This window comes from Nerophis ophidion, linkage group LG02 (assembly GCF_033978795.1).
Source record: "Nerophis ophidion isolate RoL-2023_Sa linkage group LG02, RoL_Noph_v1.0, whole genome shotgun sequence".
In the NCBI taxonomy this organism is placed as follows: Eukaryota; Metazoa; Chordata; class Actinopteri; order Syngnathiformes; family Syngnathidae; genus Nerophis; species Nerophis ophidion.
Window position 1 is genome coordinate 50341848 of NC_084612.1, and position 17308 is coordinate 50359155.

At 41.9% G+C, this 17308-nt stretch overlaps 1 protein-coding gene across 2 annotated transcripts in view; it reads left to right on the forward strand.

Annotated features, from left to right (window-relative positions):
- LOC133542060 (membrane-associated guanylate kinase, WW and PDZ domain-containing protein 3) overlaps window positions 1-17308 on the forward strand; it is a 418319-nt gene that overhangs the window by 386668 nt on the left and 14343 nt on the right. For both annotated transcript variants that reach the window (XM_061885883.1, XM_061885890.1), the window contains exons 12-19: window positions 2922-3093; window positions 3162-3256; window positions 8703-8910; window positions 12953-13141; window positions 14144-14329; window positions 14608-14704; window positions 16808-16910; window positions 16999-17136. In XM_061885883.1, coding sequence (XP_061741867.1) covers window positions 2922-3093; window positions 3162-3256; window positions 8703-8910; window positions 12953-13141; window positions 14144-14329; window positions 14608-14704; window positions 16808-16910; window positions 16999-17136 — 1188 coding nt within the window. The remainder of the gene's footprint in view (window positions 1-2921; window positions 3094-3161; window positions 3257-8702; window positions 8911-12952; window positions 13142-14143; window positions 14330-14607; window positions 14705-16807; window positions 16911-16998; window positions 17137-17308) is intronic.

The window sequence follows — 17308 nt, forward strand, 5'->3', positions numbered from 1 at the left end:
ACAAACAAGGATGGGGCGAGGGTCACCACTTTGTAAGCAAATTGTCGAACAGTTTTAGAACAACATTCTTCAACGAGCTATTGCAAGGAATTTAAGGATTTTACCATCTACGGTCCGTAAAATCATCAAAAGGTTCAGAGAATCTGGAGAAATCACTGCACGTAAGAAATGATATTATGGAACTTTGATCCCTCAGGTGGTACTGCATAAAAAACCGACATCAGTGTGTAAAGGATTTCACCACATGTGCTCAGGAACACTTCATAAAACCACTGTCAGTAACTACAGTTGGTCGCTACATCTGTAAGTCCAAGTTAAAACTCTGCTATGCAAAGCAAAACCCATATATCAACAACACCAAGGAACGCTGCTGGCTTCGCTGGGCCCGAGGTTATCCAAGATGGACTGATGCAAAGTGGAAAATACAGTTTTTATTCACTATTTTTATGCATTTTAACTGTTTTATACATAGTACATTCTGTTTGCTTAACTATTTTTTATGCATTTCAACAGTTTTTTTATTTATAGAACATTCATTTTTTTCCACTATTTTTATGCATTTTAACTGTGTTTTATTAATAGAACATTCTATGTTATTCACTATTTTTATGCATTTGAACTGTTTTTACATATCGAACATTCTGGCGTTTTCAGAATTTTTAATGCATTTCAACTGCTTTTGTATGGTTGTAGCATTCTTGTTTTTTTCACTATTTTTATGCATTTTATTTGTGTTTTATATTTAGAACATTTCTTGTTTTTTGTTTGTTTTTTTCATAATTTTTATGCATTTCAAATGTGTTTTATGTATAGAACATTCAGTTTTTTTAACAATTCTTATGCATTTTAATAGTTTTTTATATGTAAAACATTCTGTTTTCATTCAATATTTTTATAAATTTTAACTGTTTTATTAGTAGAACATTGTTTTTTTCACAAATTTTATGCATTTCAATATTTTCTTATGTATAGAACATTCTGTTTTATTCACCATTTTTATACATTTTAACTGTTTTATTAGTGTAACATTCAATTTGTTCACTCTTTTATTAATTTTAAATGTTTTTTACTTGTAGAACTTTCTTGTTTTTTTTCACAATTTTTATGGATTTTAACTACTTTTTATATATATAGAACATTCTGTTTTTATTCACTATTTTTATGCATTTTAACTGTGTTTTATTGATATAAAATTATTTGTTATTCACTATTTTTATGCATTTCACCTGTTTTTATATATCGAACATTTTGGGTTTTTTCACTATTTTTAATGCATTTTAACTGCTTTTTATGGTTGTAACATTCGTTTTTTTCACAATCTTCACAATCACAATCGTTTTTTCTTTAGAACATATATTTTTTATTATTATTTATATGCATTTTAAATGTGTTTTATGAATAGAACATTCTGTTTTTTTAAACAATTTTTCTGCATTTTAATATTTTTTTTTATATAGAACATTCTGTTTTATTCACTATTTTTATACATTTTAACTGTATTTTATTAGTATAATATTCTATTTATTTCAAATTTTTTATGCATTTTAAATGTTTTTTACGTATATAACTTTCTTGTTTTTTTCCCCCACAATTTTTATGCCTTTTAACTGCTTTTTATATCTAGAACATTATGTTTTTTTCACTATTTTTATGCCTTTTATTTGTGCTTTACATATACAACATTTTTGGGTTTTTTGTTTTGTTTTTCACTATTTTTATGCATATATATGTAGAACATTCTTTTTTCTTCACTATTTTTATGCATTTAAAATGTTTTATATCTAGAACATTCAGTTTTTTCACTATTTTTATGCATTTTAACAGTTTTTTATACAGAACATTCTGTTTTTTTTCTCTATTTTTGTATATTTTAACTGTTTTTTTATTCACTATTTTTATGCATTTGGCTTGTTTTTTATTTAAAACATTCTGGGGGTTTTTTTCACTTTTTTAATGCATTTCAACTGTTTTATATATAGAACATTCTGTTTTTCACTATTTGTATGCATTTCAACTGTTTTAAGAATAGAACATTCCATTTTTTCACAATTTTTATGCATTTCAACTGTTTTTTTTATATAGAGGACATTCAGTTTTTTCCCTTACTATTTTCATGCATTTTAATTATGTTTTATGTATAGAACATTGTGTTTTTTGTTAGATTTTTTTTCACAATTTTTATGCATTTGAACTGTTTTATACATAGAACATTCTGTTTTTTCACAACTTTTATGCATTTGAACTGTGTTTTATATATATATATATATACATATATATATATATATATATATATATACATATATGTATATATATATATATATATATATATATATATGTGTATATATATATATATATAAGAATGTGCTTAGGGGGGTTTTCCATTATTTTTAAGTATTCTAACTTTTTTTTTAAATATTTATAGAACATTGTGTTTTTCTCACTATTTTCATGCATTTTAATTGTGTTTTATTTATAAAAGATTCCGGGGTTTTCTGGATGTTTTTTTTTCACTATTTTAATGCATTTTAACTGTGTTTCACACATAGAACATTCTTGTTTTCTTTATTGTTACGCCTTTTAACTGTATTTTATGTATACAAGATTCTGAGGTTTTTTTGTTCGTTTTTTTACCACTATTTTTACGCATTTTACCTGTGTTTTATATATAGAACATTCTGTATTCTATTTTGACTATTACTATTATTTGTAATCTTTTACATCTGTTTTAGTCTGTATAGCACTTTGGGGCAGTAATATATTTAAAAATTGTGCTACATAATTTGACCTTGCCCACTTTTGCAGTCCTAGTAGATCACATGCAACATGCTCCCTAATTAAAAAAAATCACGCTATTAAGCACTTGTTATTCGGATATTAGGATATTTTAGTACTTTAACTGTGGTTGTGTTTAATCCGTGCAGAGACAGGAAATGACGGCCAGCACAGAGACCTTGGACTCTCTCGGCGATGCCGCCCCCCCGGCGTTGGCCTACCACTCCAACACGAGCACCCTGCGCGCCGCCGCCGCAAACTCCCCCAAGCGCGACGCCGCGGAGTTGTACCTGAAATCCAAAGCCCTGCTGGACAGCAGACGTAAGTGCGCCAATAAGCACGCAAAGACGCACAAAAGAGATACCGTTAGACTTGTTTGTCGCCCACAGAGCCCTACACCAAAGACATTGATGTTTTTCTCAAAAGAGACATCGATACGGGGTTCGGCTTCCGTGTTCTAGGCGGAGAAGGTCCACAACAGCCAGTAAGTACGCAACAATGGACATACATACTATTAAGGTTGTGTGGTATACCAATACTGACAAAGTACCGCAGTACTAGTGAATTAAAAACAATACTATACTGCTTTTATAAAATGTTTTTCCGGACATGACGGCGCAACATTGTTCATAAAACCAGCAGACACGCATACGAGGCAACGCACACGCATGGACCACATACAAGTGGAAACAGAGTGGGGATAGAAAAGTAACAATGGACCTATTTTGGCTTGAAAATAAAATATAAAGTTGAAGCTACATACACTGAAGCACCACTTTGCAAAACGTGCTTAGCTCTTGCTCTTGTTAGCCCTTAGCTAGCTGGCGGCAAACGTCCATTCACAGTCTGTCGTGCTTCTAAGTCACTAATCCTCCTCTCCGACCTCAAAGCAATTTTATTTGGTACAAGGTGTAATGATAAGTGTGACCAGTAGATCTGTCAAAATGTTTTAGTACGACTTTGGTAAACTATGAAACCACACCGCTTGATGGATTTTCGGAGCATTTCAGCTACCATAGTCAGACGTACTGTGCTTCAACACACAATATTATTATGGTGTGTGTATAAGGACCCCCAAATGGCACCTACTAATAATAATAAATAATAATAATAATAATGGATTAGATTTTATATCGCACTTTTCTATTATTACAAACTCAAAGCGCTTACAGAGAAGTGGGAACCCATCATTCATTCAGACCTGGTGGTGATAAGCTACATTTGTAGCCACAGCTGCCCTGGGGTAGACTGACGGAAGCGAGGCTGCCAGTTTGCGCCTGCGGCCCCTCCTACCACCACCTATCATTCATTCATCATTCATTCACCAGTGTGAGCAGCACCGGGGGGCAAGGGTGAAGTGTCCTGCCAAAGGACACAACGACAGCGATTTGGATGTCAAGAGGCGGGGAGCGAAACTGAAACCCTCAGGTTTCTGGCACGACCGCTCTACCCACTACGCCATACCGCCCCTATTAGGAGACATAATCTGTTTTGTTTCGCAACATTATGCAAAACCAACTTTTCTTGCCTTCTGGTACCTGCTGATGTGTACTTGGGTTCGGCATAGTTCCCCAAAATTTGCGCTCGTCCACCATTGTTGTCAATAAACTCCTTCTTTTTCTCTGTCTTCTTGTTAGGGTGCATTCATCACCTGCTGTTGCCATTTCTAATACAAAGAAGTGTTAAGTTCCAACTTTTATCAGTATACTCTCTAAGGAAGCGCTAAAAACTACCGGTGTAATGGGTTTACATCATTCACCCAACGAAGTTTAGTTATTAGAGAGTTCCGGTCGGACGGTTTTTCACAGGACACATTAGTTCAAGTATCTCGGAGTCTTGTTCACGAGTGGGAGAAGAGTGGTTCGTGAGGTCGACAGGCGGATCGATGCAGCGTCTTCAATAATGCGGACTCTGTATCGATCCGTTGTGGTGAAGAAGGAGCTTAGCCGGAAGGCAAAGCTCTCAATTTACCGGTCGATCTACGTTCTCATTCTCACCTATGGTCATGAGCTTTGGGTTTTGACCGAAAGGACAAGATCACGGCGCTCCTCCACATGGAGAGGAGCCAGATGAGGCGGTTCGGGGATCTGGTCAGGATGCCACCCGAACGCTTCCCTAGGGAGGTGTTCAGGGCACGTCCGCCCGGTATGGGGCCACGGGGAAGACCCAGGACACGTTGGGAAGATTATTTCTCCCGGCTGGCCTGGGAACACCTCGGGATCCCCCGGAAGGAGCTGGACGAAGTGTCTGGGGAGAGGGAAGTCTGGGCTTCCCTGCTTAGGCTGCTGCCCCCATGACCTGACCTCGGATAAGCGGAAGAAGATGGATGGATGGACATTTCCATTTAGGAGGCCACGGGGAAGACCCAGGACACGTTGGGAAGACTATCTCTCCCGGCTGGCCTGGGATCGCATCGGGATTCCCCATATCGATCCGTTGTGGTGAAGAAGGAAGCTTTCAATTTACCGGTCTATCTCAATCAATCAATCAATGTTTATTTATATAGCCCTAAATCACAAATGTCTCAAAGGACTGTACAAACCATTACGACTACGACATCTTCGGAAGAACCCACAAAAGGGCAAGGAAAACTCACACCCAGTGGGCAGGGAGAATTCACATCCAGTGGGAGGCCAGTGACAATGCTGACTATGGGAAACCTTGGAGAGGACCTCAGATGTGGGCAACCCCCCCCCCCCCTCCACCCCCCCCCCCCCCACCCCGACCACCACCCCCCCACCCCACCGACCCCGCCCCCCCCTCTAGGGGACCAAAAGCAATGGATGTCGAGCGGGTCTAACATGATACTGTGAAAGTTCAATCCATAGTGGCTCCAACACAGCCGCGAGAGTTCAGTTCAAAGCGGATCCAAGACAGCAGCGAGAGTCCCGTCCACAGGAAACCATCCCAAGCGGAGGCGGATCAGCAGCGTAGAGATGTCCCCAACCGATACACAGGCAAGCGGTTCATCCTGGGTCTCGACTCTGGACAGCCAGTACTTCATCCATGGTCATCGGACCGGACCCCCTCCACAAGGGAGGGGGGGATATAGGAGGAAAAAAAAAAAGAACCGGCAGATCAACTGGTCTAAAAAGGAGGTCTATTTAAAGGCTAGAGTATACAGATGAGTTTTAAGGTGAGACTTAAATGCTTCTACTTAGGTAGCATCTCGAACTGTTACCGGGAGGGCATTCCAGAGTATTGGAGCCCGAATGGAAAACGCTCTATAGCCCGCAGACTTTTTTGGGGCTTTAGGAATCACTAATAAGCCGGAGTCTTTTGAACGCAGATTTCTTGCCGGGACATATGGTACAATACAATCGGCAAGATAGGATGGAGCTAGACCGTGTAGTATTTTATACGTAAGTAGTAAAACCTTAAAGTCACATCTTAAGTGCACAGGAAGCTAGTGCAGGTGAGCCAGTATAGGCGTAATATGATCAAACGTTCTTGTTCTTGTCAAAAATCTAGCAGCCGCATTTTGTACCAACTGTAATCTTTTAATGCTAGACATGGGGAGACCCGAAAATAATACGTTACAGTAATCGAGACGAGACGTAACAAACGCATGGATAATGATCTCGGCGTCTTTAGTGGACAAAATGGAGCGAATTTTTGCGATATTACGGAGATGAAAGAAGGCCGTTTTTGTAACGCTTTTAATATGTAATATACGTTCTCATCCTCACCTATGTTCATGAACTTTGGGTTATGACCGAAAGGACAAAATCAGGGGTACAAGCGGCCGAAAGGAGTTTCCTCCGCCGGGTGGCGGGGCTCTCCCTTAGAGATAGGGTGAGAAGCTCTGTCATCCTGGAGGACCCCAAAGTAAAGCCGCTGCTCCTCCACATTGAGAGGAGCCAGATGAGGTGGTTCAGGCTGCTGGTCAAGATGCCACCCGAACCTCCCTAGGGAGGTGTTTAGGGTACGTCCGACCGGTAGGAGGCCACGGGGAAGACCCAGGACATGTTGGGAAGACTTTCTCTCCCGGCTGGCCTGGGAACGCCTCGGGATCCCCTGGGAGGAGCTGGACAAAGTGGCTGGGGAGAGGGAAGTCTCGGCTTCCCTGCTTAGGCTGCTGCCCCCACGACCCGAACTCGGATAAGCGGAAGAAGACGGATGGATGGACATTTTCGGCGTTGTTGTTGCACTAGAGAGCCTCGGATGAGGAGATGCTGCTCCGTTATTAATTGAAGTAAAGTCTGAAAGTCATTAAAACAGTTAGCTTCATCTTTTGACGCTTCTTCCACTACCGTCCTTGCACGCTACACTGCTACAACAAAGATGACGGGGAGAAGACGCCGTCGGAGTGGAGGCAAGCCCGCCCACAAAACGGCGCATCCGGAAGTGACTGTCAGAAAGCGACTTGATGATCTGTAAAACATCATCCATACAACATTTTGAACAAAGAACCACCGTTACATGCTATGTAGACCAATGTTTTTCAACCTTTTTTGAGGCCAGGCACATCTTTTTTTTTTTATTAAAAAATACGGAGGCACACCACCCGCAGCAAACTTTAAAAAATTAAACTTCACCAGGTCGTCGTGCCTTATGTTGAGTTTGTTTGTGTTTTCCTGTGTGTAGCGCTTTAGTTCTTGTCTTGCGCTGTTATGTTGGTGGCCCTTCCTGTTTTGTTGGTGTTTTCCTGCAGCAGTTCCATGTTTTCCTTTGAGCGCTATTCCCCGCACCTGCTTTGTGTTAGCAAGTAACACTATTTAAGTTGTCGCTATCGTTCTTTGTGTGGTCATTGTTGATTGTCATTTCATGTACGGATGTACTTTGTGGACACCCTAAATTTTTGCTGACATCCAGAATTTTGTTTCTGTTTACTCTGTAGCCAGTTCAGTTTTTAATTTTGTTTTGCATACCCATTGCCTTTTCCTTTCCCTTTCACTTTTGTTTATTTTTGGTTTAAGCATTGCATACCTTTTTACCTGCACACTGCCTCCCACTGTGGTCTGCATATTGGGATCACAACAAACCATCCTCGTCTCACCCGACATATTCCGACTTTTGCAAAGCAATTAACTACCTGCTGCCACCTACTGACATGGGGTATTACGTGATTACCCTGCTGAGTTCTGCACAGCACAGACACTAAGCAATGGCACATTATTTGCAGATTATAATTACTGATTTGCAAAAAATATTTTTTGGACCAATTAAGTGAAGTTGCATAATTTCCCACGGCACACCAGACAATATCTCACGGCACACTAGGTGCAGTTGAAAAACACTGATGTAGACCACAAGGAAGTGTTTGACATTTAGAAAAAAAATACATAATGCGCCTTTCAATCCGGTGCGCCCTATGGTCCAAAAAATATGGTATTCAAAGCTCATTTATAAAGTGTAGCGGCGGTAGCTGAACTGTCATAATAACAGCGGGATTAAAAAAATTACAGATTGCAGTATCGTTGACCTAATTAGTAGCGGTTAACAAAAAATACCGGTGCTCGGTAGTGACGGACGGCAGATGCAAAAAAGTCAGTATGGAATATCTGGTATGTGTAAGGAGAGCCAGGAATTCCAGGTATAACACTGTTTTATTTTCATAGAATAGTGCAAAGTCTTTTGCTTTCCAGCAAACTGTCTTTCTCTCCCGCGTCCGCTCAGCAGTAACTCCAACTACTCGTCTCACCACGGCTGCTGCTAATAAAGGCGACAGGTCATTTGATAACAAGGCCCACCTAGGCCATTTACGCACCTGACCACTGTCTTCGAGGCCGGTCCTAGCACACCCCCGTTGCGCTTCAGGCCCGCAGGCCACACCCCCTTCCACAGTGTAATAACAGTTATCAAGTTTCCTTCTTAAAGTATCAAAAGGAGTAACAAGTCCACATGAATGTAATTAAATATTTCTTTTTCTTGCACTGGTGAAAGACTGTTTTTCAAGTCTAGCTTCCTTCGTCGCTGACCCCCCACAGAATGTCTTCCCCCAGGTCTACATCGGGGCCATCGTGCCCAACGGAGCGGCGGAGAAAGACGGCCGCCTGCGGGCCGGCGACGAGCTTATCGGCATTGATGGCGTGATAGTGAAAGGTCGCTCGCACAAGCAAGTGCTGGACCTGATGACGAACGCCGCCCGCAACGGCCAAGTGATGTTGACCGTGCGCAGGAAGGTCATCTACAGAGGTGAGCGCCACAACGAACCGCGGTAACTCGTAATGATATAAAAAAATTAAATACGGTCCGCTGAAAATGATGGAAAGTGCCGCTCTAGAAAGCAAAGTTGGGAGACATTATACCCTCTAAAGCAGGGATGTCAAACTGATTTTCATTTTCATCGCAGTTATGGTTGCCCTCAGAGGGCTGCATTTAACAGAGTAATATATAAATATGCTGTACCTATATATATATATATATATACATATACATATATATATATATATATGTATATATATATATATATAAAATGAATTAACAATATAATTTTTCACATAAGCTGCAAAAAAAATTTTAAATTTTACTTTTAAAACTCATTCAGCAGAATTGTACAGTAAAAGCAATTGTTTTTTACAGCATATGCAAAAATGGAATTAACGGAATGGCAAAACAATACCACTGTTTTTAGCGGTCAAATTGAAGAAACAGTACCAAAGTTGATTTTACGGGAAAAAAACTCAGTTTTTTTTTTCTACGCTAACTCTTGTTTTAATGGGGTTTTTTTGTTACTTTTTTAATGTTTTAGTGTCTTACTGTATATGGGAAAGTAAAAAAAAAAGAGTACCAAAGTTAAAGTAAAGTACAGTAAAAAACTCAGTCAGCGGAATTCAACCGTAAAATTGATTGATAATTTGTTTTAAAATCACAAGTCAAGGAGATAGTTAAGAACAGCTGTTGGGATCCGCCGCTCGGATCATACATTTTTTGGTTGTTGAGTCATTTTGTTTATCTTGTTTGTTCGTGGACTCTTCCGATTCTTAGTTTGTGCACTTACTTGTTTGTATTTGTCACCATGGGAACTTGATTTTTTCACCTGCCTTCGTTTGCACACCTGTTTATGATTATTGTTTCCATATTTAAACCTGCCTCCTCCCTTTGTTCGGTCTTGGTTCGTCACTTGCTTTATGCAACACGCACGTTTTGGTTATCTAGTCCTTTTTGGCTTGCTAAGTCCCGTCTTAGCTTTCGGGTGCTCGACACGCGCCTTTTTGGACAGTTTTGGACTCTCTGCTAATATTAGCATTAGCTTTCCGTGCGTAGGCACACATTTTCTTTTCTGTTTGCACCAGTGTTCTTTTATCTTTTTGTACATTAAAATAAGCTCTTACCTGCAATCCCTGCCTCTCTGGTCCTCGGGCATCCGGGGGTGACACAACACGCGCACACGATGCGTTCCAAACGTGATAGGGGGGAACACGCGCACACGATGTGTTCCAAACGTGATAGGGGGGAACACGCGCACACGATGTGTTCCAAACGTGATAGGACGAACCAAGCATCTCGTCACCTTGCATGGGACATGGAGCCGTCGCCGCGCAAAGACGCGCCGCTCTCGACGACTCCTTCTGTGGACAGCAACACATCCACTCCAGCTCAGTTTTCCCCGTTGAGGTATGGTAAATCCACTTCTTTTTTCAAACCCGCTCTCTACTTGGCAGTGTGGCAAAAGCTACCCTCCATTGCCAATGCTCCACTTCCTCGTAGTGACGTCACCCCTCCCACTAAGGATGACGTCATCTCCCAAGATTTTTTTTTTTTTAGAGGCAGTTTATTACCTCTGAGCCCCCACTAAGGCTTTTCATTCAAAAAATATTTCTTATGACAATTTTATTTCCAAATTTAGTTTTCCGCAGTCATTTGATTTCCAAACCCCTCCCTCTGTGTCTTTTCCTCCAACCCAGTCTACCCCCCTCCTGACCTCCCACCTCCCACCCGTAGGGTCAGTCTCTGGCCACGGGGAGCGCGCCTGGGATCCACGTCTTGAGGGGGGGGCTAGTGCTGGTAGCTGTGCAGCGGAGGTAGCACAGCTGCGACCCAATAAGCCGCAGCGTCCTGCTAGACCTCCCCCACCAATGTTCCGCCCTGTTAAGCCTGAACGACCCACTAGACCTCCACTTCCGGTCTTGCGACCCACTAAGCCGCAACAACCTGTTAGACCACTTCCATCGGTGTTCAGCCCTAGTCCTAGTCCTGGTCCGACTTCCTTTCCGACTTGTAGACCAAATCCTGGTCCAACTTGTAGACCGACTCGTAGACAGACGCGTAGTGCGAGTCCTGGTCGAAGTTCTTGTCCGAGTCTTGGTCCAAGTCTTAGTACTAGTCCCAGTCCTGGTCATGGTGCTAGTCCTAGTCAATGTCTCAGTTCTTGTCCTATTCGTAGTCGTAGTTCTAGTCTTAGTCATAGTCTGTGTCGTAGTCGTAGTCTGTGTCGTAGTCTCAGTCCTAGCCCTCGTCGTAGTCCAAGTTCTAACCCGACTCGTAGACTGATGCGTAGTAGAGGTGGGAATTGAAACTCGCCCTGACAGGAGACTCTGCAAGACGTTCCCAGCAGACCCTCAGAATGCCAAGTCTGTCCGGCATTGTCCCCCACCATCGCAGTAAACTCACCACTAGGTGGTGATTGGTAGAAAGCTCCGCCCCTCTTCACCCGAGTGTCCAAAACATGTGGCCGCAAATCTGATGACTCTACTACAAAGTTGATCATGGAACTGCGGCCTAGGGTGTCCGGGTGCCCAGTGCACATTAGGACACCCTTATGTTTGAACATGGTGTTCGTTATGGACAATCTGTAACGAACACAAAAGTCCAATAACAAAACACCACTCGGGTTCAGATCCGGGCGGCCATTCTTCCCAATCACGCCTCTCCAGGTTTCACTGTTGTTGCTAACTTGGGCGTTGAATTCCCCCAGTAGGACAAGCAAATCACCTGGAGGAGCACTTTCCAGTCGTCCCTCGAGTGTATCCAAAAAGGGTGGGCACTCGGAACTGCTGTTTGGTGCGTAAGCACAAACAACAGTTAGGACCCGTCCCCCCCACCCGAATGTGGAGGGAAGCTACCCTCTCATCCACTGGATTGTACTCCAACGTGCAGGCTTTGAGCCCGGGGGGCAGGAAGAATTGCTACCCCAGCTCGTTGCCTCTTACTGTGTGCAATGCCAGTGTGGAAGAGAGTCCAGCCCCTCTCGAGAGAACTGGTTCCAGAGCCCCTGCTGTGCGTCCAAGTGAGTCCGACTATATCCAGCCGGGATTTCTCCACCTCGTGCACTAGCTAAGGCTCCTTCCCCCCAAGCGAGGTGACATTCCACGTCCCAAGAGCTAGCTTATGTAGCCGAGGATCGGACCGCCAAGTGCCCTGCCTTCGGCTTCCGCCCAGTTCACAACGCACCCGACCTCTATGGCCCCTCCTATGAGTGGTGAGCCCATTGGAGGAGGGACCCACGTTGCCTTTTCGGGCTGTGCCCTGCCGGGCCCCATGGGGATAGGGCCGGCCACCAGGCGCTCGCCATCGTGCCCAAACTCCAAGCCTGGCTCCAGATGGGGCCCCGGTGACCCGAGTCCGGGCGAGGGAAAACTGAGTCTCGGTTGTTGTTGTTCCATAGAAGTCTTCGAGCTGCTCTTTGTCTGATCCCTCACCTAGGACCTGTTTGTCTTGGGAGACCCTACCAGGGGGCATAGAGGCCCCCGGAGTACATAGCTCATACGATCACTGGGACACGCAAACTCCTCTACCACGATAAGGTGGCAGCTCAGACAGGAGGTGCTCCTATCACTCTATCACAAAAAAATACTAGTTGTAGAAATTATTTGAAACTCAAGACAGCCATGACATTTTGTTCTTTAAAAGTGTATGTACATTTTTGACCACAACTGTATAATACTTAAATGCGTAGGTAGTTATGTAGTATCAAAAAAACATTAATATTCATATATATTTGCTGTTATAAGTGGCCCTCGGAAAACAGTGATGTGGCCCTTATTGAAAATGAGTTTGACACTCCTGATTTAGGACATCAATATGGAAATGGGGCATTTGAATTGTGTTGCTTACAGAAAATCAAGTCCACTGTTAGCTATAAAAGTGGAAACATTGCCGACAGTAAGTAATGTGATGTTGTTGATCCGTGTAGAAAGTCATGGAGCTATGAAATTAGACGCGTAAAAATTTCAGCGGCGCTGCGTTCCATCATTGTTGTCTTGATTGAAGTGGCACCCTGTCGTTGAAACTCCAGACACGACGGAGGAGGAGGGGGCTCTTGAAATGGCTTCCACGCTGGTGAACGGTTCCCCTAAGCTACCGCGGCCCCTGCCCATGCCGAGCGCTCTGGACCACGAGTCTTTCGACATCACGCTCCACCGCAAGGATACCGAGGGCTTTGGCTTCGTCATCCTCACGTCCAAGAGCAGACCCCCCCACGGAGGTGAGCTGTCTGTGTGAAAATGTAGCAAAATTGTAGATTCACCTGTCAACAATCTGCCCTATTCTAAAGACTGTAGTAAAGCCGCACCCACCAAGTTTTAGGAAAAAACATTTATTTTCCATACGTAAGCCGCACCAGACTATAAGTCACAGATCTATATGTTGTGAAATCAATCAATCAGTCAATGTTTACTTATATAGCCCAAAATCACGAGTGTCTCAAAGGTCTGCACAAGCCCCAACGACATCCTCTGCTCAGATCCCACATCAGGGCATGAAAATACTCAACCCAATGGGACAATGAGAAACCTTGGAGGTGACCGCGGGAATTTGGTGTTTTCAAATTCAGTATTTTAAAATTCAGTGTAAAAAAATTCAGTGTTTTAAAATTTTGTATTTGAAAATTCTGTTTTAAATTTCAGTGTTTTAAAATTCAGTGAAATAAAATTCAGTGATTTAAAATTCAATGTTTTAAAATTCAGTGTATGAATATTCGGTATTTTAAACTTCAGTGTGTGAAAATTCAGTGTATGAAAATTCAGTGTTTTAAAATTAAGTGTATTAATATTCAGTATTTTAAAATTCAGTGTGTGAAAATTCAGTGTTTGAAAATTCAGTGTTTTAAAATGTTTTGTTTCAAAATTCAGTGTATGAAAATTCAGTGTTTTAAAATTCCATGGTTTAAAATTTAGTGTATGAAAATTCTTGGTGTGAAAATTGTCAAAAAAATGTAATGTATAAAAGTTAATTGTATAAAAATTCTGTGTTTTTAAATTCAGTGTTAAAAAGAGTAAAAAATATAAGTTTATAAAAATTGAATAAAATTGTCTGCATAATTAATAATAGAAAAAAATCAGTTCATAAAATTCCAAAGCAAAAAATTAAGTTGCATAAACTCCGTATCAAAAATAGCTTTTGTAATAAAGATACAAATTAAATATTATTACATTGGTGTTCCAGATTTTACGGTTTTGTAACGTTTATCCCCTCCCCCTCACTCCAGTTATCCCTCACAAAATCGGCCGCATCATCGAAGGCAGCCCGACCGACCGCTGCGGGCTGCTGCACGTCGGCGACCGCATCTCCGCGGTCAACGGGCGCTCCATCCTGGAACTGTCACACAACGACATCGTGCAGCTCATCAAAGACGCTGGCAACGTGGTTACGCTGACCGTGGTGCCCGAGGACGGTGAGTTTGTTCGATTCCCACTGCATGAAGGCTGGTGTGCAGGCAGCCAGTCCACGCTTGCGAGAAGTGCCTATGAATAATTTACCATTGGATTAAAAATGGAGGTGCAGGAAATGGAGGGGGCACCAGTCGTGCGGAAGGGTTGAATTAATTCCGATAAATAACATTACTGCGGCCTCCCCCTAGTCCTTTCATGTTGTCATTATGAGTACAATGAATTATGTACAGTAACTAACTTCTACAAAGGCCCACGTTTGACCATGGCAACTACATTTCAGAGTACAAGGGGCCTCCATCTGGAGCCAGTTCTGCTCGACAGAGTCCAGCTCTTCAGCACCGAGCCATCGGACAGCGCTCTGCACTACAGGACGAACAGTAAGGAAACTTTCAGAAAAATACTTCCACATAGTCTCCTGTTTACCTTTTGAACTGAATCATGTTCCATTCATTTTTTATTACTGGATGTTTTTTTCAAATAATTTGTCATTACAGTGCTTTAAAACAGTGAGCGCCCCCTAAAGGGCCACCAAAGAATGTAAATCGGTTGTACTTGTATAGCGCTTTTCTACCTTTTTTTCAAGGAACTCAAACCGCGTTGACACTATTTCCACATTCACCCATTCACACACCCATTCACACACTGATGGCGGGAACTGCCATGCAAGGCGCTAACCAGGTCCCATCATGAGCAAGGGTGAAGTGTCTTGCTCAAGGACACAGCGAACGTGACTAGGATGGGAGAAAGTGGGGATTGAACCTGTAACCCTCAGATTGCTGGCACAGCCACTCTCCCAACTTTGCCACACCGTCCAATGTGTTTCTCAGCTGTGGGCCGCAGAGGTACTGTTAGGTTTAAACATCAATGACATCTATTAAAACAGACAAGAAGCAAGGAAATAAACAGAGACAGAATTCAATTTGGCTCCATTTGAGGAGAGATGCCTGGACACTGTACCCTTTTACAGTGTCTCTGCACGCTCTGGTGAAAGATTGTACGCCACCTCTTTTTAATTGGACTTTCCCTGTTTACATAACGACAGCTGTTTCTAAAGGAATGGGGAGTATGTAAACAGCCATTGTTTTCGCTCACATAATCACAAAAGAAAAAGATGCTTCGGGTTTGGGCTGGTCCTGGATCGAGCTTGGGCAGAGCTTGGATCACAATAGATAACCCCTCCCATCGTACACAATGGAATTTTACAAGCTTTTGGCTTGGTACAACAAAGACAGCCTCTGTCTGCTCGCCGGAATTTTCCGAAAACGGTAACTTTTGTGATAACATACATCAAATTACTCTGACAGGTACTTAGTTGTAATACACGTTTTCACCACTTGTGGCAGTAATGACAACATCAAACAAACAGAAGAAGTCTGAAATTAGTCGTGAAGATGTTTCTTAAGTGCAAAGATTATGACTAAAGTGATGCACTTTAATTTTATTGACAGTTCAGTTAAGAAACATATATATTATTATATTATTAATTTGATTTATTTTCGCTCAACATAATGGCATTTAAAAAGTATTTTCCTTCAGTTATTTATGAGTTACTTATTCATGAGTATATTTATTTTGAATGCAGCCAGATCTAAGCCTTGATAATCTTTGTGATGAACACTTTGTTTCATATCTTTTGACAAGTTTTATCCTGTTAATCTGTTAGTAGTTTAGATATAATTATTGAATATGATTAAAATTAACAGTTAATTAAGACTGACTTGTCTTCGCTCGGGATGGTCTCCTGCTGTCCCCACTATGGACTGAACTCTCACTATTTACCTTAGATCCACTATGGACTGGACTCTCACTATTATGTTTGATCCACCATGGACTGGACTCTCACAATATTATGCTAGATCCACTCGACGTCCATTGCACCGGTCACCCGGTGGGGTGTTGGTCCCCACATCTGCGGTCCCCTCCAAGGTTTGTCATTGTCCCATTAGGTTGAGTTTTTCCTTGCTCTTATGTGGAATCTGAGGATGTCCTTGTGGCTTTTGCAGCCCTTTGAGACACGAATTAGGGCTATATAAGTAAACATTGACTGATTGATTGAAAGAGTATGATTTGTAATTCGGTGTTTATATTTGGGTGGCCCTGGGCCCTTTTGCAGTGAGAAAATTCGGCCCTGAAGGTCAAAAAGGTATGGACCCCGAGCTTTAAAATGTATATTTTTTACTATTTTTCTGTCACAATAAACACAAAATAAAATGAATGAATACATAATTAAATACTTTTCATCCGAAATAAACCTGTAAAGAGGAAAAAATCTATTATTGTTAAAAGATTTTGTCATTAAATACAGTGCGTCAGAATATGTTTTCATATTTCTGTAATTAATTGATGGACTATGATTGAGTGAAGACAAAATCCATTTAAAAGATAGTTTTTATTGCTATTTATTATTCTGCAAATTGTTTTTAGCCTGCACATGTTTCACAAACATGTCCAAGTGACAAAATCGACTTTGTGTGTCACAGCTACAACCTCGACTTGGTAGACAAGCGGGACAGAGCCTCCTGGTCGGAACATAAAACCATACCAGTGGAACAGGGGGCGCTGTGTGTAACAGGACCCAACCAGGTGTGTGTGTAAGCATGTGTAGTTAGCACGTGTCGTATGTTCCCTTCATGTGTTCAGTATCACGTAGCAGCGCTGTCATGTGATATAGGGCTGTCTGACCGTGGAGCTGGACAGAGGGCCCCGAGGCTTCGGCTTTAGCCTCCGAGGGGGCACCGAGTACAACATGGGGCTGTACATCCTGAGGCTGGCTGAGGACGGGCCCGCACAGCTGGACGGACGGATCCATGTGAGTGATACTTTTTCCTATGTTTTTATTAGGTCCGTCAAACGGTAATTATTTCGAATCACCATTAATTGCATTTTGTTCATAGGTAGGTCAAATTAATTGCGATTAATCGCAGATAGATATAATTTTTCACTGACTTAACAATTAGTTTGTTTTGATGAATTTTTTTTCA